Raw genomic sequence first — 24166 nt, 5'->3', positions numbered from 1 at the left:
ATGCCTAGTAGAAGACTATATAGGTAAGGATGGTTGACCTTAGGGAGATCAACATCCAGCACCGCAAATATGGATGCCCTTAAACTAATACATTTTTGAAGTACCCTTTAATTTCATGACAGCATTCAGTCTTTTTTTGGTAGGAGTCAATCATCATGGTAAATCTAAAAAGTGGCACTCTTTGCCCACTCTTACATGTAGTAGTGCTCCAAATCTTTTACATTTGCGAGGGACTCTCCTCGGCACAGCCGTCTTTAGGTATGAACTTTGGCTGAACCATTACTAAACTTTGATCATCTTCTAGCATATCTATTCATTTGTTGGTTTGAAGCTATGCTTAGGCTTCACTTTTTAGCATGTCAATGATTCTATCTTCAGCTCTTTAGCGGAAACATTAAGGTTTTTGTTCCAAAATTGACATATTTTTTGCAACAAAATGGCTTGATAGCAGCTTATGAAAACAGCACCAAAGCAGCATAATGTTGCCTCAACCGCGCTTCACTGTGGGTATGATGTTGCTTTGGTGATGCACAGTGATTGCTTTGTGCAAACCATACCTATTGAAATTCTAGTCAAAATGTTCAAAATTGGTGTCATAAGACCATATCTCATTTTGCTACATACTTTTGAAAAACATGATGATGTTTTTCACAAATCATAGCCAACCTTGGTTGTTTTACATTGCAAGAAAATACTTCTGTCTTGCCAACCTACCCCATAGACCAGACATATCAGCAATAAAGGAGATTGATGTCACATGCAGAACACAACCAGTACTTGCCAGAAATTCCTGTCCATCCTTTAATATTGCTCTAGGCCTCCTGGCAGTCTCCTGGATCAATTTTCTTCTTGTCTTCTCATTAATTTTTGATGGATGTCCAATTCTAAGTAACATAACTGATGTGCCAAACATAAGCCTCTTCATTGTGACCATCTTCACAGTGTTTCATGGTCTACCTTTTGCCTTGGCAAAATTTTTGCACCCGTCTCTCGACTGGTAACCTTCAACAATGAGTTCCCCTTGCAATGTTGTAACATGTTTACATACCATGGCTTTTAATGTAAAATGGAACTAAAAAATGTCAGTACAATCCTACTAATACAGCTAAACCTTATATAGGGTTAAACAGAATCACTTTAAAAGATCACAGCTATGTACTTACTGACTACTATTTAACATGAGTTTAGTAGTGATTGGCTAATTTTGAACACAACAACATCCCCAATTAACCTAAAATGTTCATGGTTACAGAACACCATTATTTTAATCTTTTATTTTTATTTTCCCCCTAAAATGATTTCCATTTGATTTTCAATGGATTTGTACAGATTGTGGGTGACAAAGCTGTATAATGTTGACATGACAAAAACTTGGCATTTTTATTGGTGTGTAAACTCTTTTATCCACTGTGTATACATGTGCATGTAAGTATGAGTGTACGTGTAAAACTGTCTGAGCGTGCATCTGTCTGAGTGTGTATGTATGAGTAAAACCATTTGTCTATGTGTATATCTATGTTCAGTTGTAATAACTATTTATGTATACAGTTTTTTTCTGATGATATAAATTTATGTAGATATATATTTCTGGTACACAGAACCTGTCTCCTTCCTGAACAGTATTATGGCTGGACATTCCGATCTTGTTTTTACTTGCATACAATTGTTTGTACAGATGAACAAGGCACCATCAGGTATCTGGAAATTGCACACAAGGATGAGCCAGACTTGTGCAAATCAACAATTTTCTTCCTGAGATCTTTGCTGATTTCTTTTGACTTTCCCGGGATGCTACACAAAGAAGCTGTGTGTTTCAGGTGTGCATTAAAATACATCCACAGGTGTGTCTTTAATTAACTTGATTGATGTTGCCAATAAACCTACCAGAAGCTTCCAAATACATGACATCATCAAATGATCTGTCCCATATTGTATAAAGACATAGTACTCTGAGTGTACTCTTTTGACCTTGCAGAAAGGCATAAAAATGCTTTAAAACATTCTTTCTCTTTCATTATTCTGACATTTGGTAAATATAAATAATTGTGGTAATCCGAATTGATTTCCTAAAAAGGAAATTTAGCAAATATAACTTTGATAATCCTAACTGACCTAAAATGGGAAAGGTTTATTCTGATTTCATGTCAGAAAGTTAGAAAAACATGGTTATGTGTCTTTTTAGATATTGTATATTTATGTATATGGTTCATATAATGGTGCTATATTGATGTATACATATTATTCAGGGAATAATATGTATACATCAATATATGTGTGTGTGGGGGGGAATATACAGAATAGTAAAGTATAAAAGTAAGAATGCTTTATAAAATAGAATTGTTAATAATTTACTTTTATCAATTAAAAAATTGCAAAATTAATGAACAGAATAGAAAGACCAAGTCAATAGTTAGTGTGATATTCCTTTGCCTGAACCTTTTCATGAATTTTGGCATACAGGTATGTCAAAAGTCATGTCCCTGCCTTTAATCCGGGCTGGCATGCTGTTCCTGTATCATTCCCTGCACATGATAACTGATTTAATCAGCCATCTTGCACCTCCAACAACCGTGGGTGGATTGGAGTTCTGCCTGTGTCTGTTAACCAGTTAGATCCTACTGTCAATCTCCGACAGCGTTACTTAACACGCGCCATTTGATGCAGTATGTTATATAGCACAGGTGATCAGAAAATTCTGGCTTCAAGTCCCCTAAGGGGTCTAGTAAGAAGAGTAAAAAAAAATTCGAAAATTTGCCCCCTCCACGAAAGTTCATATCACCCTCCTTTTGCCCCATTAAAAATAAAATTTGTTATCAATGCTTTAAGAAATGGCTGATCTATCAATATCTAAAATAAATTCATCCAATCGGTACATGGTGTAATGAGAAAAAAATCAAAAAGCCAGAATTAAATTTTTGGGGTTCCTGCAACATTGCAATGCCATGCATTAAGAAGCAATCAAAATATTGTATATACCCCATTAAAACCATCAGCTCGGGACGCAAAAATAAGCCCTCATTCAGCCCCAGATCCTGAAGAATGAAAACGAGTTGGGTCATGGCATATGGCGACACAAGCAAAACATTTTTTATTTACAAATTTAGGAAAAGATATTCACTACTTAAATTAAAAACAACTATACATGTTTGGTATATACATATTCATCCTGACCTGGAGAATTATACTGCCAGGTCAGTTTTACCATAGAGTGAACATGGTAAGTAAAAATAAAAAAACATTATGGAATTGCACACATTTGCAATTTCAACGCACTTGGAATTTTTTCCCTTTTTCCAGTATACTATACGTGAGAATTATTGGTTACATCAAAAAGTAAAACTTGGCCTGCAAAAACCAAGCCCTCATATGGCTATGTTGACTGGAAAAAAAAGGTATGGCTCTTGGAATAAGGGGGGGGGGGGAATGAAAATGAAAAAATGGAAAATTGCACAGAGATGAAGGTGTTAAAAGCAATTGATTCCTCTATATATAAGTAGACTTGCACACAGATTTGAAGGAAATCTGTAAGAAGGTTGTTGCAATTATCTCGGAGATCTAACATAGATCATAAATGCGTATACATTTACGCAAATACTTCTGTCGTCTCATGAATATCAGGATAAGCAGGAGAAAATGTTATACCTTTGGTATCAAAGAGGCAAGAATCATTGATATTGGGTACATTAGTGTTATATTAACCTGATTATGCTTTGTTTGTTGAATACCTAGACCAATAAAAGAAGCAATAAAGGGAATAGTGCTTCTCACCAGTTTGATACCAAAGGTATCCTTTATTTTGTCCTACTTTTATTGCATTACTAGGCCAAATTCCAGCAGGCAGTTTGGATTAGGAGGTCTGTCAGCAACTCCTATTCATTTATGTTCTGTAGGCCTCACTGCCCCGAGCATCAGCTTACCAGGTGAGTATATTTCCTACCTACTACACTCTTTTTTGCTTCTGTACCTAATGTTATCCTATGAAGTGTTTTTTAGTAAATTGTAAACATTTATACATTCATTTAACCCTAAAAATACTCAATTATGTTGAGATCCACGGCCCTGTGAAGGCCACATCATCATTTCCAGAACTCTTTATTCTTTTCTCAAGCCATAGGCCATACACCATTGCAAGACTGAGCACAGCAACAAGACACAATGTAGAAATATTGAATAAGCAAAGTCTCTCCCAAAGATTTCAAAGCAGACTTGGGTTTCCAGATATGCTATTTATGCTATATGCTATTTATCTAAGAAGAACCAAGAAATGGACAATGTTTGGAACCACAGACACAAAAAAGGGCCCAGGAAACTTAGTTCAGTAGATGAAACACACATGCCTATTTTCCTTTCAAACATGGAAGATGTCCAGCAATGCCATCAGCTCAGAATTGGCAAAAACTAGTGACTCAGATACTCCCATCTACTGTTTGGAGAATTATGATCAAAAGCTATCTTCATGGAAAAATTGTGGTAAAAAAACCCCATACCTTTCTCAAACTAGGCAAAATAACATACTCATGCAGGAAAACATAGGAACTGGGTTGCTGACAAATGTCTGAAGGTGCTTTCAACTAATGAGTCAAATTTTGAAATATGAAGTAACAGATGCCATTTTTGTCACTGAAGGCTTGGGTACAATAATGAGTATCTAGAGACAGCTTTGTACAATGGTGGAGTTTCCTTGTAAGTCTGGGGCAGCATTTCAGAAAATGGATGTGAGGATTTAGCCAGGATTATTGGTGTCTCCAATACTGAAAGATACAGATACTTATCCTCATCCCATAAGGGATGCAACTATCTGATTGGCTCCAAATATAGTCTGGAAGAGAACATTAACCCCAAAATACTGTTTATATGTTACGTATATACATATATATATATATATATATATATATATATATATATATATATATAGTAGAGACCAAAATTTTGGACACACCTTCTCATCTCTAGAACAACTATTAAGAGGAGATTTGGGCAGCAGGCCTTCATGGTAAAATAGCTGCTAGGAAACCACTGCAATGGACGGGCAACAAGCAGAAGAGACTTGTTTGGGCTAAAGAACACAGGGAAGGAACATTATTAGACCAGCGGAAATCTGTGCTTTGGTCTGATGAGTCCAAATTTGAGATCTTGGGATCCAACCACCGTGTCTTTGTAGAAAAGGTGAACGCATGGACTCTACATGGCTGGTTCCCACCGTGAAGCATGGAGGAGGAGGTGTGATGGTGTGGGGGTGCTTTGCTGGTGACAGTGTTGAGGATTTATGCAAAATTGAAGGCATACAGAACCAGCATGGCTTCCACAGCATCTTGCAGCGGCATGCTATTCCATCCGGTTTGCGTTTGGTTGGACCATCATTTATTTTTCAACAGGACAATGACCCCAAACACACCTCCAGGCTGTGTAAGGGCTATTTGACTAAGAAGGAGATTGATGGGGTGCTATGCCAGATGACCTGGCCTCCACAGTCACAAGACCTGAACCCAACCGAGATGGTTTGGGGTGAGCTGGACCACAGAATGAAGGTAAAAGGGCCAACAAGTGCTAAGCATCTATGGGATCTTCTTCAAGACTGTTGGAAAACAATTTATGGTGACTACCTCTTGAAGATCATCAAGAGAATGCCAAGAGTGTGCAAAGTAGTAATGAAAGCAAAAGATGGCTACTTTGAAGAACCTAGAATATAAGACATATTTTCAGTTGTTTCACACTTTTTTAAGTATTTCATTCCACATGTTTTAATTCATAGTTTTGATGCCTACAATGTGAATCTACAATTTTCAGAGTCCTGAAAATAAAGAAAACTCTTTGAATGAGAAGGTGTGTCCAAACTTTTGGTCAGCCGTCTATTTGATAAGCGACAAGAAATCAAATAATGTTTTATGTTGGCTTTTTTGGGGGGCCAAATCAACTGGTATTAATTGGTGTTGGGGTTTTCCTAGAAATCAGCAAAGAACACCGATAATTGTAATAAATAAATATGTCTTTAGAAGGTTATTCCCAAGAACATAATGTGGTATTCTACACATACAGAATGAATTATATGTGCCAATTAATGATGAGTGAATATCGAAATACTCGTAACGAGTACTATCAAATACTCGCGTATGCATTACGAATAGCGAGTACAATGCAAGTCAATGGGGTATACTCGCAATGTAATGAGTAACCCGAATGCCGCACTATTCGTGCGAGTAGCGAAAAGTGTGGCATTTGGGTTACTCATCGTTACATTGCGAGTATTCCCTGTTGACTTGCATTGCACACACTATTCGGAGCGAATATGAGAGTATTAGACAGTACTTGTTACGAGTATCGCAAATCCGAGTATTTTGAAACTCGCTCATCATTAAGGCCAATGCAACCTATGTTTAAATCTGCAGTGATTTGCAGCTATCACAGCCATAATGATGACCCCCTACTACTTTCTTAACCCTCAACTGACACTGGATCTGTTTTGTAGTAGTGCTAATACTATCGAACGAGCCTGCTCAGATGCATCCAATTACCATGTCTAAAGCCCGCTTTACGCGTTGCAATATATCTTACAATCAGTCGTTGGGGTCAAGTTGTAAGTGACGCACATCCGGCATCGTTCGTGACGTATTTGCGTGTGACACCTACGTGCGATCAAGATTGAACGCAAAAACGGTGATCGCAAACACATCGTATCTTTGTCTAGAATTGAACGTTTTGTTGCACGTACCTAGTCAATTGAAACGTGTGACATCCCTCATACGATTTTGCAAATACAACTTTCAGGCCGGCTTCTCCCTTGCGAGTTTCTCGCAGTAGAGCAATGCGAGAAAATCTCGCATTGGAATCGGACATGTTAGTGAATGATTCGGCTCGCATTTGCGATTTTTTTTTTTCTCAGTCCAGATCGGACTGAGAAAAAAAATCGCAGCATGCTGCTTTTGTCAGTCGGTCACTATCTTTGTCCCTCTCTCTCTGTCCATCTCAGTCAGTTACCCCCCTCTCTCATACTGAACCATCCCCGATCACCGGCGCGGCATTGCACGGCGTTCACACTGCTCTGGTGGCTTCTCCTCTTTTGAAAAAGCCGGCCGCTCATTATTCAATCTCGTACTCCCTGCTTACCCCGCCCACCGGCGCCTATGATTGGTTGCAGTCAGACACGCCCCCACGCTGAGTGACAGGTGTCTCACTGCACCCAATCAGAGCAGCCGGTGGGTGTGTCTATACTGTGCAGTGAAATAAATAATTAAATAATTAAAAAAAACGGCGTGCGGTCCCCACTAATTTTAAAACCAGCCAGATAAAGCCATACGGCTGAAGGCTGGTATTCTCAGGATGGGGAGCTCCACGTTATGGGGAGCCCCCCAGCCTAACAATATTAGTCAGCAGCCGCCCAGAATTGCCGCATACAATAGATGCGACAGTTTTGGGACTGTACCCGGCTCTTCCCGATTTGCCCTGGTGCGGTGGCAATCGGGGTAATAAAGAGTTAATGGCAGCCCATAGCTGCCACTAAATCCTAGATTAACCATTGCAGGCGTCTCCCCGAGATACCTTCCATGATTAATCTGCAAGTTACAGAAAATAAACACACACAGCCGAAAAATCCTTTATTTGAAATAAAAAACACTAACAAATTCCCTCGTTCTCCAATATAATAAGCCCGGAAAAGCCCTCCATGTCCGGCGTAATCCAGGATGGTCCAGCATCGCTTCCAGCTCTGCTGCATGAAGGTGACCGGAGCAGCAGAAGACACTGCCGCTCCTGTTACCTCCACGCGGCAACTGAGGTGAGTAGCGTGATCAGCTGAGCTGTCACTGAGGTTACTCGTGGCCACCGCTGGATCTGGATCCAGCGGTGGCCGCGAGTAACCTCAGTGACAGCTCAGCTGATCACGCAGCTGTCTTCAGTTGCCGTGTGGAGGTGACAGGAGCGGTGGTGTCTACTGCTGCTCCAGTCACCTTCATGCAGCAGAGCTGGAAGCGACGCTGGACCATCCTGGATTACGCCGGACATGGAGGAGCAGCCAGAGCAGTGTGAACGCTGTGCAGCGCCGCGCCGGGGATCGGTGAGTATGAGAGAGGGCTGCTCAATTCAGTCACTCAGGAGATTAGCGGTCACCGGTGAGTCCTTCACGGGTGACCGCTAATCAGGACGCAACACAGACAGAGCTGCGGTATGACAATGAAGTCGGGTGAAGTTCATCCGACTTCATTCTCATCGTGCGGCTCTGTCTGTGTCTGCTGTCATCTGCCATTCATCTCTGCTACATGGCTGTCTGTGTCTGCTGTCAGCCGCCATGTAGCAGAGCTGAATGTCAGATGACATAGTAAAAACGGATCCCCTACGCATTACACACGCTTGGCAAGTTAATAATAAAAAAAAGGGTGCACAATGCATACGTCACAGAACACATGATCTGAAAGATTGCACACAAAATTGATCAATTTAACATAGACTACTAATGCTCGTGTGACAGCAAATGAACGACCTACGTGCGATCTCATAAGATCCCATATGCGACCTGGGCGTGTCACATCGCAAATGCGATTGTACAACTAATTGCAACGTGTAAAGCAGGCTTAAGAAAGCATATCTAGGCCTTGCTGTCAGATGTTATGCAGAAGTTGCCACTTATTCCATCTGCATTTGCACCTTATGTCCCTCTCTAGTTTAAAAAAAAAAGGTGCAAAAACCTATTACTATGTCTTATAAAACATACCCAGAACCTCCCATGGCATCTGGGTTGCCAACCGTCCTGACATTCCAGTACAGTCTGTAAAAATAAGGCACTTTTTTTTGCCCTTTTCATAAAAACAATTTACAGCGACCTTAATTTTTTAGAAGCAGAAGAAACTTACACAAAACATTTTTACTATAATTATCATTATTTTACAGTTTACAGTAAATGCAGCTGATGTCTTTAAGGACTGTAGGAATGTATCATTTACAATCATAATTATTTGTTATAGTTTTACAATGAGTCTGTAAAAACTATTGTCTGTCCTGGATTTTTTGATAAGCCCTTCAGAAAAATAAAAAGTTAAGTTGCCAACTCTGCATGGCATCCTCATTGCTCTGACAGCTGTGTTGTAGCACAGCTCAGTTTATTTATGCTTAGCTGTGCTAGCTATTAGTGATGGGCGAACCCCCCGATGTTCGGGTCGGGAGCCTCGCCTGAACGTTTTGTAAAGTTCTAGTTCGGGTTCTGAACTTGAGTCCGAACACCGAAATTGTACTTTACAGTTATGGGATGAGGTGGAGGGGCCTGTAAAATAAAGAGTATAGCTAATAATATACATTGTCATTATACTTACAGGTCCTAAGACACGTCCTGCCAACTGTCTCCCATCCGCATCTGCTTTTGGGTCCAATCATTGCTGTGCCCTCCCGGTAACTAGCACAGACTAAAGGACTTTCTGTGAGGTCATAGCCATGTGACCAGTCAGGTGTGAATGTTTTATTACCTCGTTGGTTACAGACTGTTCACATGGCTTTGATGCCATGCAAGGTCCTGTAGTGTCAGTGTACACTACATGGGGCACAGCTGACCGACTCAGCTATGCACTTGGGTGAAGTCTCTGACTGCTTTCAGCTGAGTCTGTGTGAGCAGACATATGTTTGTCTCCTCCGCAGATGTAGCAGAGCTGAAGCTGTTCGCCCGCCTTTGGACTACGTCGGAGGGGTTTATTTTGGATAATATAGATGGAGTCTTAAATGTCTTCTGTTTTTTTCTAATAAAATATTTTTTCTCTGTGTTGTTGTTTTATTTTACTGTTAAAATAACACAATCACAGATGCTGTCACAGAGTGGGCGTCTGTGATTGGCTGTTGGAGTAACCTGAACTAAGCCCATACATTCTAGCATCTATACACATATAGTAGGGTAAAAATAAATAATTAAATAAATAAAAAAATGACATAGCGCTCCGCAGTATTTTTGATTATCAGCGCAGATAAAGCGGATGGCTAAGGGCTGACACCCCTATCTGCCTGAATTTACCTTGGCTGGCAATCAAAATACAAGAAGCCTATTATTTTTTTTTAATTAATTAAAAAAATTATTAAAAAAAAATGTGTGGGCTCCTGCCGTATTTTGATCGCCAGTCAGGTAAAACCAGGCAGCTGGGGTCTGGGATTCTCAGCATGGTAAGGCCCAAGCGTTCTGGGCCCATCACGTTAAAAACTGCCCCTGCAAATGGCGCATTGTTTCTTAGCGCCATATCCAGGAGTTTTACTCGGCTTATTCAGTGGCCCTGATGGCGGTGACATGCTGGGTAATAAAGGGGTTAAAACCAGCTTTGGATTCTCAGCTGGTACTAATCCCGAAATTCATGGTGTCGTGCCAAATTAGACATGGCCACCATAAATTTCAAGTAAACAGTGAAAAAAACACAACACAGAGAATTTTTTTTATTAGAAATAAAACAAAAAACATTTAGAGACTCCATTTTTATTATAAAAAAATCCTTAGTCTGACATAGTCCACAGGTAGAGCATTGTCAGCTCTGCTTCATCACACTGTGCAGACAGCATCTATACAGAGTGAGAAGCAGGCGATACTGACGCCGGAATGCAACTTACGTATGACTCGTGCAGTCTCGCATTGGCAGCCCCTGGCACGGACTAAAGGGGGCTTTACACGCTACGACATCGCTAATGCAAACTTGTTGGGGTCACGGAATTGGTGACGCACATCCGGCCGCATTAGCGATGCCGTTGCGTGTGACACCGATGAGCGACTTTACATCGTTGTAAAAAGAGTGCAAAATCGCTCATCGGTGACATGGGGGTCCATTCTCAAATATCGTTACTGCAGCAGTAACAAGGTTGTTCCTCGTTCCTGCGGCAGCACACATCGCTCCATGTGACACCGCAGGAACGAGGAAGCTCTCCTTACCTGCCTCCCGGCCACAATGCGGAAGGAAGGAGGTGGGCGGGATGTTACGTCCCGCTCATCTCCGCCCCTCCGCTTCTATTGGGCAGCCGCTCAGTGACGTCGCTGTGACGCCGCACGGACCGCCCCCTTAGAAAGGAGGCGGTTCGCCGGTCACAGCGACGTCGCCGGGCAGGTAAGTATGTGTGACGGGTCTGGGCGATCTTTTGCGGCACGGGCAGCGATTTGCCCGTGTCGCGCAACAGATGGGGGCGGGTACCCACACTAGAGATATCGGGACCGATATTGCAGTGTGTAAAGCCTGCTTAACACTCTCCGGACACAAGCACCTCAGCTGTATGGAAATACATGCAGCTGACCGCTCCTGTCAGGACTCAGGAGAGTATGCGGCCATATCGGGTGATGCGATGCGAGACTCGCACAGTGACAATCAAAGTTCAATTGAGTCCATGAGCCATGGACTCAGGTGAACCATGAGGTCACCATGAACTTGGCTGAAAACAGCTGAAGACTGCCGAGTGACAAGTAGTGCAGTGCATACCCCCAGAAGTTAACAGGACCTGCCATGTCATCATAGCCATGTGACCTGTCTAACCCAATGTCTGCACAACATTCACACCAGACTGGTCACATGGCTATGACATCATGGCACGTTCTGTAAGTCAGTTTTGGTTACCAGTGGCACAGAAATGATTGGACGTGGAAACAGAAGCGGCTGGGAGACAGAGTCTGCAGGATGTGTTGCGGGACCTGTAAGTATAATCATAATGTTTTTTAGTAATGTGTTTTTTTACAGCCCCTGGACTGAACTGGACCTGAACTCTAACATGAACTTCCCAGAAAGCTCATGTTTAGGATCATGTGCAAGAACACCATGTGTTCGGTACGAACCCCTAACTTTACAGTTCGGGTTCCCCCATCACTACTAGCTATCATTGGAGAACAAGCTCTGTAGATAACCATGGATCACACCAATGGAGCTAGTAAATAGTAATGAATATTGGTAAAATAGTGGATCACAGTCATTACATTCAAAGCTATCAATGGTGACCTCACTCAAAAGCATATTAAAATTGTCCATTGTAAGATCTATGTATCTCTATACAGTAGCACATAGCAGAGCTTCCGGATAGAGAGCGATGTTGCATCTTGTTGGCTGGTGGCCTGTATATTTCCAATGGGCCATTTGGTATATGCAAATAGGTCAAGATCCTTGGTTTTTCAGATTTTATTTTTTTTTTATCTGTGAATCATAAAATAAATGTATATATAGGAATTTGGCGACATTCTATTTAATATATCTTACACTGGTGCTCAATAATACAGTTCTCTGAATTGTTAGGGTCCCAAAAACTCTGTTATGGCCCACCCTGTAGAATTGATTTATAAAGTAAATAAATTAGTGCTCAAAAAGGCAGAGATATAAGACACTAAAATCCCTAAATAGTACATTGTATAATTCTGGTATATGCTTGTTAATGTTTCATTAGTGTAGATTTTTTAGGTGTCCTTGGCCACAACCATCCAATAAGCCCATGTTTTGCCAAAGAAATATTGGTTTTCTAGGTAATGCAAAACTGTTTTATTCAATATGTTTAGATCAATATATTTGCTGTGTAATCTAGGATGAGGAACCTCTTGTCTCAGTGCTTAGCATAACTTAAAAAAGTCACTGTTATTCCAATTGATATCAGAATAGTCTATATTCACTTTTCACAGATTTGATGAACATTGATAATATTGTTCCAGCATCTAAGTTCTGTCAATATTCCGCATCTAATGCATGTGAGTGGGGTTTTTGAAGCCCCCTTTATATGCCCTTAAGAAAACCCAAGCAAATTTGTTTCTGCCATTGTTTCAATGGATTAGCTTCATCTACTGCACTCAACAGCATATCCACTGCAGAAATTTAAGTGCAGCCTCTTTAAAAATATGCATTGGACTTGCTACAGGTAATTGCTGGATGAGACATCTTAGTATTAGGCCTCATTCAGACATCTGTGTCTTCTGTACGTGTTGTCTGTTTTCACATGTACTGGAGGCACAGACCCATGTAGACCCATTAAAATCAATGGGTCTGCGCACACGTTCGTCTTTTGACATGGACCATGTGTCCGTGTGGAGCAGACGTGTCGTCTGTGTGTTCCACATGGCAACATGTTCGTTTTCTGCTGGCAGCATGGGTGTCACACGGACCGCATACGGATGGGATCCATGTAACATCATTGTAACATGTACCGAAGAAAACACAGGTGACAAAAATAAAGAATTTTTATACTTCCCTGTCTACTGCGATGCTGTCTCTGCCTCTGCTGTTACTTCTATGTCCTGCTCATTATGCTCATGCATATTCACTGCACTCACCGCAGACCCAGAAGTAACAGCAGCATGGGAGACAGCACCTCCAGGAACAGGTAAGTATACCGGCTCATATTGTCCATGTGCTATCCGGATGTCACACGGATAGCACAGGGACAGCACACATAAAACACACACTCGGACACATGCACACACAAATATGTACCTTCACCACGGACCATGCAAAATGTTAGTGTTTTACACAAATGGGTGAAGGAGGCCTTAGGTTGGCCATACACATTAGATGGCTGAAAGTTGAACTATGCTCACTCCCATACAGAGGAGCGCTCTTTCGCCTCAGCGCTCCAGTATTCTGTATGATAAAGCTTCCAATTGACACATCATCTGGTGGCTTATCTTATTGGGAAAAATCTGATCTGCAGTATAAAAATCGGACATTCACAATCGACATCTTTTTGACCCATTTGTCGGCCATCAACCCCATACACATTAAATTGTCAGTCGAATTTGTCAATATCGGCGTGTTCAGACAATATTAGACTAATATTACTATTATTATTAGCAGCACTACTATAGAAAAACTGGAATTAAAATATCCTAGCTTTGCAAATATGTTTTTTTTCTTCAGATCTAGGCTTTTCTAGCAGTTAATCCGGAATTGGACAAAATGCTAAAATTTAGCAGGGATAAGCCCGCTTTACATGCTGCAATGTATCTTACAATGTGTCGGCAGGGTCACGTCGTAAGTGACGCACATCAAGCATTGTAAGTTACATTGCAGTGTGTAACTGCTACGTGCGATTGTGATTGAAGGGTAAAACGTTCATCGCACGCACGTCGTACATTCCTCATGAATTGTATGTCAGGTTATTCATCGTACCCTGGGTAGCACACATCGCGGTGTGTGACACCCCAGGAACGATGAACAGATCTTACATACGTCCTGCGGCTCCCGGCCGGTAATGCGGAAGGAAGGAGGTGGGCGGGATGTTTACGTCCCGCTCAGCTCCACCCCTCCGCTTCTATTGGCTGGCTGCCGCGTGACGTCGATGTGATGCCGAACGTCCCTCCCACTCCAGGAAGTGGACATTTCGACGCCCACGTTGAGGTCGTATGGAAGGTAAGTATGTGTGACGGGGGTTAATCGTATGTGCGGCACGTTCAACAAATTGAACGTGCCACACATACGATGGGGGCGTTGCAAATCGCATACGATATCATATGCGAAATTGCAATGTGTAAAGCAGGCTTAATACATGCCACTGTCAATATGTTTAAAATTTGCTTTACATAATTTCTACATATAAATGTCAGTTTTTGTCACAGCAAAACATGAGGAGAATTACAATGTCCCCAATGTAATTATGAATTTAAAAAAGAAAAATCCTGCTCAAATGTTTGATCCAATAATCTGACCATGGCCTAACTTCTAAAAGTTATGGGAAAGCATTCTATGAAGGTTTTCTTTGATAAAACTTGTCTATGATCAAATATTTGCTATGTGCAGAGTGTTGATGATCAGATATGGAGGAATATAGACAAGTACTATCTGCAATACTGGAATTGGAAGCCCTTCTTCATAAATGTTGTGATCAGAGCTAAATCCTTTAGGAAGATTATCCATGTAGAAATCAGGAAATCCTGCAAGTAAAGCACTTTTATTCCCCACTTGTCAGAACAACATTTAAAAAAAATGCAGTTTTGATAGGTTCAGGAGTAATTGCATAGCCTCAGATGATGAATTTAATTAGTGTCCTTTTAATAACTGATTGCGAGACTGTCAAAATCATATCTTACTAGGCATTGAAGAGTGAACTACACAGACCTACAATCTTTGCATACAAATAATTAAATGCATTTCCCATGGAGTGATATTAACTTCTTATTTTATCTTTTAAGGTTCTTTATAAGACAATCATGCTGTTGAGAAAATGTGTCCAAGGGGATTGAAAAATAATATATTCTTAGATATTAATTAGGGATGATCGAATACCTCAAATATTCGTCTATGCCCGTATTCGTCGACTAGGTCACCGCTATTCGACTATTTGCGAATATTCGATGCGCAATGTAACTCCATAGGAAACCGGAATAGTTGCCGAATAGCAACTATTCGGGCTTCCCATAGACTTACATTGCGCATCGAATATTCGCATAGCGGTGACCTATTCGTCGAATATTCTCAAAGCCGAATATTGCCGAATATTTGTGAGATTTGATCATCCCTAATATTAATGTAACATTATTTAGTTTAATAACCATTGCAGATTAACTGAAGCGTGGTAAAGTATTGAAAAACGCCTAACAGAATTAAAACTAGTGAGTACATAATATAATCAAAAGTTTATAACATGTGACTTATCAAACTATATCATTATTTCATTGTTTTATTAAAATGTCCAAAGAAAATATTTTTACCAAAAATTTTAATGACATCACCAAACTTTCCTTTAAATAACTCTACTGTACATTATGCAAATAATACAGATACAACATACATAGAATTACATTGTACCAAATAACGTCTACTGTGGATACAATGGTATTCTAAAAGGTTCTTTGTCAATAGCACTTAGGTTGATGGTGTGCTGAGTTAGTGGTATCGGGGTCACATTATGAATATTGGACAGTTTAGGAAAAGTGTGCACAAAATGAAAACTCTTCTGATTTTATTTTCCAGTAATTCACAATTCTAGCGCCAAGCTTTCCTAATATTAATAACAGTTATGAGCAAAAGTTAGGTTACAAATATCCCTCTTTACAAACACAGTACTTTTAACCAGTAATCTAACTGTACATGAGTACACACAATAACACTATAAAAAGAAAAATAGGCCGGTACTGTTTATTCTTCCGGAATTACCTTGTAGCAACTGTTGCAAAATAAGACATTAAGAAAAGATGTCTTTGTAGAGGTATGGCAGAAAACAAGAAGATTACTCTGATATTTTAATCCTAATTAAATTGATATGAAGACTGTGCTTTTCCAATGAGCTAACCTTAACTATATAGATGTTTGCCATATTGATCAAGGCCTGAACAAGTATCGAGTAAAGTAATTTCTCTACATTACATCAGCTGGAATCTGTCTATCAATCTATTTTATATCCGATTATGTATGAATTATATCAATCATCGATCTGTCAATCATTTATTATCTATCACAGTATTTCTATACATGAGATGTAATAGATAATGTAACATATTATATATTCATAGCAACCAGTGGTATAGCACAGTCTGATCTCTCGACATGTCCATTGTTACCAGCATTGTAACGATATCCCCCCACCACCACCCAGAGTGAAGATGCCAGACAGTAAAGCATAATGAGGCTAGCTTCCATACAACATCATAAAGCGATTGCTTTCACAAGTACCAAGGGTCGCAGAAATGCAACAATCAGATTCTCAGGAAATAGGTCACGTAAATGAGATGACAACTTTGATCTGCTGGATTGTTACAATGGTTGTCCTGTGCCTGCAGATTGCATGCCTTAGCTTACACCCCCTCCCCCTCTTTAAGGAGGTACAGTAGCGGTGGTCACACATGCTCCCCATCCATGCAATGTGACAGAGGTAAACTTACCTGGATAGCTTAGCAATCTTTGCAAAGCCAAACACATCCATGCATGCAGCTGTGCTCTTTTCTCCCCTTCTTTCAGGCAAGCAACATCCTGCTGTTATCACAGGTTTGACAAATATTGGATGTCTTCTACATCAGAATGCAGCACAGTATCATCCTAGGTCTGCAGTTTGGGAATGAATCACTCAGGAAGAGCATTGATTCTATTTTTGCATCCAGCCAGAAATGTCAATATGACAGTATCTGGTCTTCAGGCTCCTCGCTGCATGTCTAATTTACAGTGTGCTATTCTACATTGTTCAGCCTGTGTCCACGTCGCTCTTTTAAGCATCTTTGCTGTGCTTTCTTCACTGAAGACTGCTGATTCCAGGCAGTGAAAAAGAAACAAAAAGGGAGGAGGTAGGAGCAGCCAGTGTGCATGCAGTGAAGCAGCAACAGAGGAAGGAGAGCTTCAGAGATGCAGTAAATCACCCCTGCCTCTGCATAATGCTCACTATTACCTTCTGCTCTACAAGCACCCTAACATCACTCCGCAGCTTTACCAATCGATGGTACCCAACCTTTCCCCACCTGTATTAGGCCAGTGCGTGGCTCATTGTGCATTCTGTTTCAGAACAGTCTTCCTTAAAAGTCACCATGGTCTTGTCTAGAAATAAAAAGGTCAAAAGTAACAGGAAACAATACAGTATCAAGCATGATGTCAAGTATGATCATTAATGGAGATAAAACATGATTGCAGGCATTCATAGGTCCTAGTGTCCCTAAATGAAGAGTAGCTGTTTAGTAGATTTTTACAGAGAGATGAATGGAGGACCTATCTGCAGTAGCATTACTTCACGTAATATATTTGAGATTCTGGAATTCAGTACTAAAAGTGAATAAGGTTGATTCACAGAGGAGATTTCTGGGCTTTTTGCTAGTAATATACTATTCTCACAGCTTAAACCAATACTATAACATGATACAAATAACCATTAAAAGCATTAAAGGGGTGGTCCCATTATATAGCTTCAAGAGCACATCGCGTTCGGCTCTTGGCTTTCTGTCTTTCTTTCTCTTCTGGCTTTTTTGCCGGCAACGGTGCGCTCAAGAATTTTGACACATCAAACTATTGGAATGGCCACACCGCTCATCTGAATGATGCTCTTTCCCAAGCTTTACTTCTGTACCTTGGAAAAAGCACATGGGGACATAACCATATATAAGGACTTCTATGTTACTAAGATTGCATTTAAAAGCTTGAAAAGTGTTCAATATCATCCTAGGAGACCTCAAAGGATTAAACACTTGTGTTTAGAGCAATTGGAGGTTTTGTTGTTCTTGCAAATGGTTTCAAATAAAAAATCAGTGATGTTAGATAATTTGATTTTTCAAAACATTCGCTCATCGTTATCAAACAGCAGAAATGTATGATACCATGTACCAAATCTCATTTTACAGTTTAAATTGACTTTGCAAATTTAAAATATTCTTACATTTTTAACATATGTAAATTGAATATGTTGCATCTTTCTGCACAGAGAAAAGGCTGAGCTGATGGGCATGAAATTCAATACTTATCTTAATATTAATTTCTAATAATATTTATACAAATAAAGACAGTTTTTCTAGTGAAATGTTCCTTAATACCAGATCTTAATGGTGCATGACAAGCTTATTCATAAAGGGTTATTCTAATCATCTCTTTTCAGGAGCACAACGCTCCTCAGCCCCATGGCTTCCTGGTTGCCTGGGGGCAGTGCGCTCCTGAAGATTGACCACTCACACCATTGGCACATTCAAGCCCCATGGCCCAAACTGAGCTCTCTCCCAGGCTGCTAACAAATAACAACTTGTAAGAAAGGGTAAAAATGCCGTGCTGCCGTAGTAGAGAACAAACCAGGATTCTTTAGAAGTGATTTCCTTTCTATGCATTTCAGAGAATCTTTCTCCTTCTTCAGGAAAAACATTTGCCCTGAAGAAGGAGAAAGATTCCCTGAAATGTGTAGAATTCAAATCACTTTTCAAGAATCCTGGTTGATTTCCTACTAGAACAGCGTGGCATTTGACCCTTAATTACAAGTTTTTATCTGGTTCCATGTGGGGCTGCAGCAGCCATGGTGATATACACATATTAGTGGTTATTACTCTCACAACTCCTTAAGGTGAGCACCTTCTGGGTTTTACTTCTGTACCACCTCTTGGAAAAGACCATACTTGTGGTCCTTTGTCTTCCAGTTGATTATTTTCAGTAGGCTGCTAACACAGACGACAGTGCCTCTGCAACATAAAATAAGAGTAGTTGGACTGAAGTGCACCAGATTCAGTGCACTTTGCCATGAGTATGCTCTAAATCAGGAGTCTCATGCAGCCCCTGAATCTGTTATCTGCGGCCCGTGCAGTACCAGAACTCCTGAGGTATAAATATGGAGAAAAGGAATTTATTTTAACTCCTTTGTGAAATCTGCTTTACATATATAGTGCAAAGATGGTAGAGCAGGCACCATCATTAGCGGGTGTCAGATGGTGCTGGTAGTTACCGTGGCAACCCAAAGCCAAGTAATAGCCTTCATGTGAATGAGGGTCCAAGAGGGCAAAAATTAACATATCTAATATTGTGTAATGTAAACGTATTGCAGAGTATAGATCAGCGATCAGTTAAGTAAAAGTTCAATATTAGGGAGTAAGTAAAAGAGGGGGAAAAAAAATAAAAAACATTAAATAGTAATGTATGAAAAATTCATGGAAATATTTTGCTAATAAAAATGCAGTTTAATGTAAAGATGAAAGCAAACAGAAAAATGTACATTTTGTTTCGATACTTCCGGATTGGCCTAAGCTAAAAATCTGTGCCAGCTTTTTCATTATAACGGCACAAGAAAAATCGGAAAAAAGTCATCAAAAAGTCATATTGAAAAGAAATTATATCACTGTAAACGTTGTCTCGTCCATCAAGGATTGTGGCCCATCAACATCAATTTTGTTCTATCTGCGGGCAAGTTTGAGACACACAGATGAGCCATTTCAGTAATAGAAGATTTCTAGCTTCCTCTCTGGATCCTGTTTGAACACCATAGATTCTCATCAATGGCATTCTATAGCCTATCTGCCAGTCTGAATGCACAGACATAGGCATATCCATCATGTGTATGCCTGCCATTCCAGAATTAGCAGCTAAATGTATTGATTCTAGTTTAAATAATTTCCTTAAAAATTAACCCTTTAACGACTGATGATCTTTTAACGGAGGTCGTTCAGAGGCCTTATACCTTAGCACCGCTTTTTAACGGAATCTATTGGGGCTGATTAATCCCTGAAATACCGATGTTAATCATGAGAGCGGTATCTAAAGGATTAAAAGGAAGTTAATGGACCCCCATTGGCAACGTTGGCCCCCTGCAATCGTAATAACAGATGACTATTGTTGCCATGGTACCCTGAGGTTATCTGGTGACCCTAGGGTACGTGGCCTGTTAGATACTGCTAGCAACATCTAACAGGCTCTGTCAATGAGACACTAACAGGTGTCGTGTACTGCAGTACAATAGTACTGCAATACATGAGACCAGTGATCATTATAATGAGACAAAAGGAGCCACTTTGGACTCTGTTTGGTCTCTGATTCACTGGTGACCCATCATTTAGGAGTCTTTTTAGTGCTCAAATGGGGACAAGCACAATTCTGTGCACAGCAAAAAAAGATGAATATTACTGGAACAGATGCCAAATGGAGTCCAAAGTGGCTCCATTTGCCTCATTATGGTGAGTGTTTCCATCTGGGGTTTCATTTGAATCCTATTTTTGGCTGATTTCCATGGAAAACCAACATAATTGCTCAGCATGGCAGACGAGAATATTATCCCAGCCTTATATTTATAGTGATCAAAAAATATTATGCACCCCAAAATTTTACCAACAAAAACCCCAACTTATCCCACACAAAACCAGCCCCACTAAGGTCCATCATCTTCCCTGGAAATATAAGAGATTCCCATGTTACTGGTAAAACATAGGCTCTAAAAAAGTAACAGCTTTCATCCCCTTAAAGAAATTAGTGAAATATGCTCTCCCACATCCAATAACCCCCCTGCTTTTGAGCACTATCGTGTTCCAAAACCGCAGTAATGGCCCCATAAGTGGTTTTATTGTAGTGTGGAGAGCACACTTAGGGCGGCTTTGCACACTACGACATCGCAGGTGCGATGTCGGTGGGGTCAAATCGAAAGTGACGCACATCCAGCGTCTTTTGCGATGTCGTAGTGTGTAAATCCTAGATGATACGATGAACGAGGGCAAAAGCGTCGTTATCGTATCATCGCTGCAGCCTCCGACATTTCCATAATGCCGGTGCAGCGACAGGTGCGATGTTGTTCCTCGCTCCTGCGGCACCACACATCGCTGTGTATGAAGCCGCAGGAGCGAGGAACTTCACCTTACCTGCCGCCGGCTGCAATGAGAAGGACGGAGGTGGGCGGGATGTTTACATCCTGCTCATTTCCGCCCCTCCACTTCAATTGGCCGCCTGCCGTGTGACGTCGCTGTGACACCGCACGACCCGCCCCCTTAGGAAGGAGGCGGGTCGCCGGCCAGAGGGACGTCGCACGGCAGGTATGTGCGTGTGAAACTGCCGTAGCGATAATAATCGCTACGGCAGCTTTCACTAGATATTGCACGTGCGACGGGGGCGGGACTATTGCTGCAGCATCGGTAACACATTGTTACCGATGTCGCAGCGTGCAAAGCCCGCCTTAACCATTTACTTGGTGCATGTCATCAGAAGTACAGACTGGGCACAATGTATGGGAGCACTACTGTATATGAGGGCATAATGTAATGGCACTAAAAAAGCATATTTGTAAGTCTCCATGAAAAAAAAACATGGTGAGACAAAATAGTCACGGTAATCACAGATAAATTGATTGAGCGAAGCAATTTCTACAACAGGGTCACTTTGTTTTTTTTCTGTTTTTCTGGGACTTTAGTGGTTCTGCAAATATCACCAGCAAACTAGTCTAGAAAAATCTAGGCTCTAAAAGCCAAATAGCGATCCCTCTTGCTCAGCCCTGCTGTGTGGCCAAACATAAGTTTATGATGACATATAGGGCAATACTGCATTTGTAATAAAATGTAGGGTCCAGTTTCACCATTTAATCTTTGTATAACTGATACATTTTCAACAATTAAAATTTTACCGCTAAAATGTTTTATTTCCATGTCCCCATATTATAACATTTTGTGAGGCACATGTGAGTTAAAACTACTTGCTACACCTCTAGATTAATTTTTTTAGCAGTGAAGTTTACAATATGAAGTCATTTGGGGATTTCTCCGATCTGGCACCTCAGGGACTCAGCTAGTGTAGGCCACAATCTATAACAGAATCTGCATTTTAAAAGCCTAGTATAGCTCCTTCGCATCTTATCCCCACTTTGTACTCAAACAGTAGGGTACAACCACATATGGGGTAGTGCCACAACTGGTAAAAATTACATAAAATTGTCCTGTCTATTTTCTCCTGTTTAAACCTCAATTATCAATTAGAAGAAGGAACCCACATAACAAAAAAAACAAAATGAAAATTCCTATATTAAAATTACCAAATTTTATTAGTCATTTACTAAAAAACTGTCAGTGCAGTCAGAAATAGAATAGCCACTAAAAAGTGGTATGGGCGGGTGTAGGGGACAAAGTGCGCCAGATATCGATATGAGGAATATTCAATGTATACATAGAGGAGGGGTGGGGCCTATCCTAGCCCTATGAATGTCCCCTACCTACCAGCGGAGTGTAAACACCCTAATACTTGGTGCCCCCGCTCCTCGGCGGCTGTCCCTCACTGTCCCTCCAACCACAAAACCACCATCACCAAAAAGTGTATGTGCAAAAGTGCAGTCAAGACTAATAGTCTAAATAACCACTCTATAGATTAAATGTAGATATTACAGCAGTGGTTCCCAAATCAGAGTAACCACTCTATAGAGTCATAAAGTAGAATGCATTAAACCCTTCAAGGATAAGTATGCAATGCTTTCATCCTCCAGGTCATATTAGTAAAAATACCAGTCAAGACTAATAGTCTAAATAACCACTCTATAGGTTAAATGTAGATATTACAGCAGTGGTTCCCAAATCAGAGTAACCACTCTATAGAGTCATAAAGTAGAATGCATTAAACCCTTCAAGGATAAGTATGCAATGCTTTCATCCTCCAGGTCATACTAATAAAGATACAATTTAATGCACCTGCACACCTATCTCATATTATCATGTAAGTCATCTCAATTTGAGAAAGGTACTTATCATAGCGTTGTCATCTCGTTCTCATCTCGACGCGTTTCTCCCTCAGAATATCTGAGGGTTCATCAGGAGATGTTCAGTCTTTTTTTCTTTTTTTCCCGTTGTCACAATGGAGGTACGGTGCCTAATAGCGTCGCTGGGAGCCACACAGATCTGGGTCCCATCCCAATCAATGGTAACAGAGATAATGCCCCATCAGGCCAGTATACCACCACCCCTTCTTAATATAGACTCGGTCGATGCCGAGTAGTCCCGTCCCCATGAGGCTTACCGTCCTAGCGTCTTTGAACCGCCGCGCCATATTGCCGGCGGTCACTTCCGGTACGTGATCTTGTGACCGGAAATCAATATTTCCCACCAGGCCTTGCTCACATCCACAGGCCTCCGACGTCACATCGGGAGATCCGGCGTGTGGAACGCAATGTATTCCACTTACAAGGGAACGCCCCTGCAGGAGGCAAACTCCCCACCAGGACCCGCCCACACTTCCAAACCTCCGACATAATACCGGAGGTCACGAAGCGTGGAGCGCAAACTGCGTTCCACTTATAGGGACCGCCGCCACAGTAGCCTCATATGTAGTGGGAGGGTGAATAGTTGATCACGGACTGAGGGGTCAGGCTATTCATAACAATAAGAAAAATAGATAGAGTGCGATATTATTAAATCGCTATTAACCATTGCTCATCCTATAGGGACAATAAACACTTAGGCATCTCTGCCTGCTCCACTAAAATAACCCATCACATGATGATAGCAGAAAGAGATGATTACCAAAGATACCACAATCATCATATAAGATCATATAAAACTGGTGAAGTTTAGTTGCTCATTGAGAATCATCAACCTGTCCGCTTATACCCTCTCTACAGACGAGGAAAAGGTTCTGGCCGCAGGTCTTACTTTTGTTCCAACTACACGGTGCGATCCATTTTTATGGATCAAGGATATCAACTTGTTTCTTAGGAAACTAAAGTGGAAGAAACACTTTGTCATTACGGATAGAATTAAATGCCCAACAACTGGGAATTCCGTTGGAGTCCCTGAATGATGTTAGGTTGCTGGCCGGGCTTGCTGAGGAAAGTGATCGTGAAATTGGTGAAGGCC

At 40.9% G+C, this 24166-nt stretch overlaps 1 protein-coding gene across 2 annotated transcripts in view; it reads right to left on the bottom strand.

The window, feature by feature from the left end:
• Nucleotides 1-17197, bottom strand: part of FRMPD4 (FERM and PDZ domain containing 4) — a 631692-nt gene extending 614495 nt beyond the window's left edge. The window contains exon 1 of one of the 2 annotated variants that reach the window (XM_075336517.1): nucleotides 16787-17197. In XM_075336517.1, coding sequence (XP_075192632.1) covers nucleotides 16787-16827 — 41 coding nt within the window. In that variant the 5' untranslated portion in view covers nucleotides 16828-17197. The remainder of the gene's footprint in view (nucleotides 1-16786) is intronic. The other variant, XM_075336515.1, reaches the window with a different exon arrangement.
• Nucleotides 17198-24166: the final 6969 nt, after the last annotated feature.

Source organism: Anomaloglossus baeobatrachus, chromosome 2 (assembly GCF_048569485.1).
Source record: "Anomaloglossus baeobatrachus isolate aAnoBae1 chromosome 2, aAnoBae1.hap1, whole genome shotgun sequence".
Lineage (NCBI taxonomy): Eukaryota > Metazoa > Chordata > Amphibia > Anura > Aromobatidae > Anomaloglossus > Anomaloglossus baeobatrachus.
The sequence above is the reverse complement of the archived record's forward strand: the minus strand, read 5'-3'. Positions and strand labels throughout refer to the sequence as shown.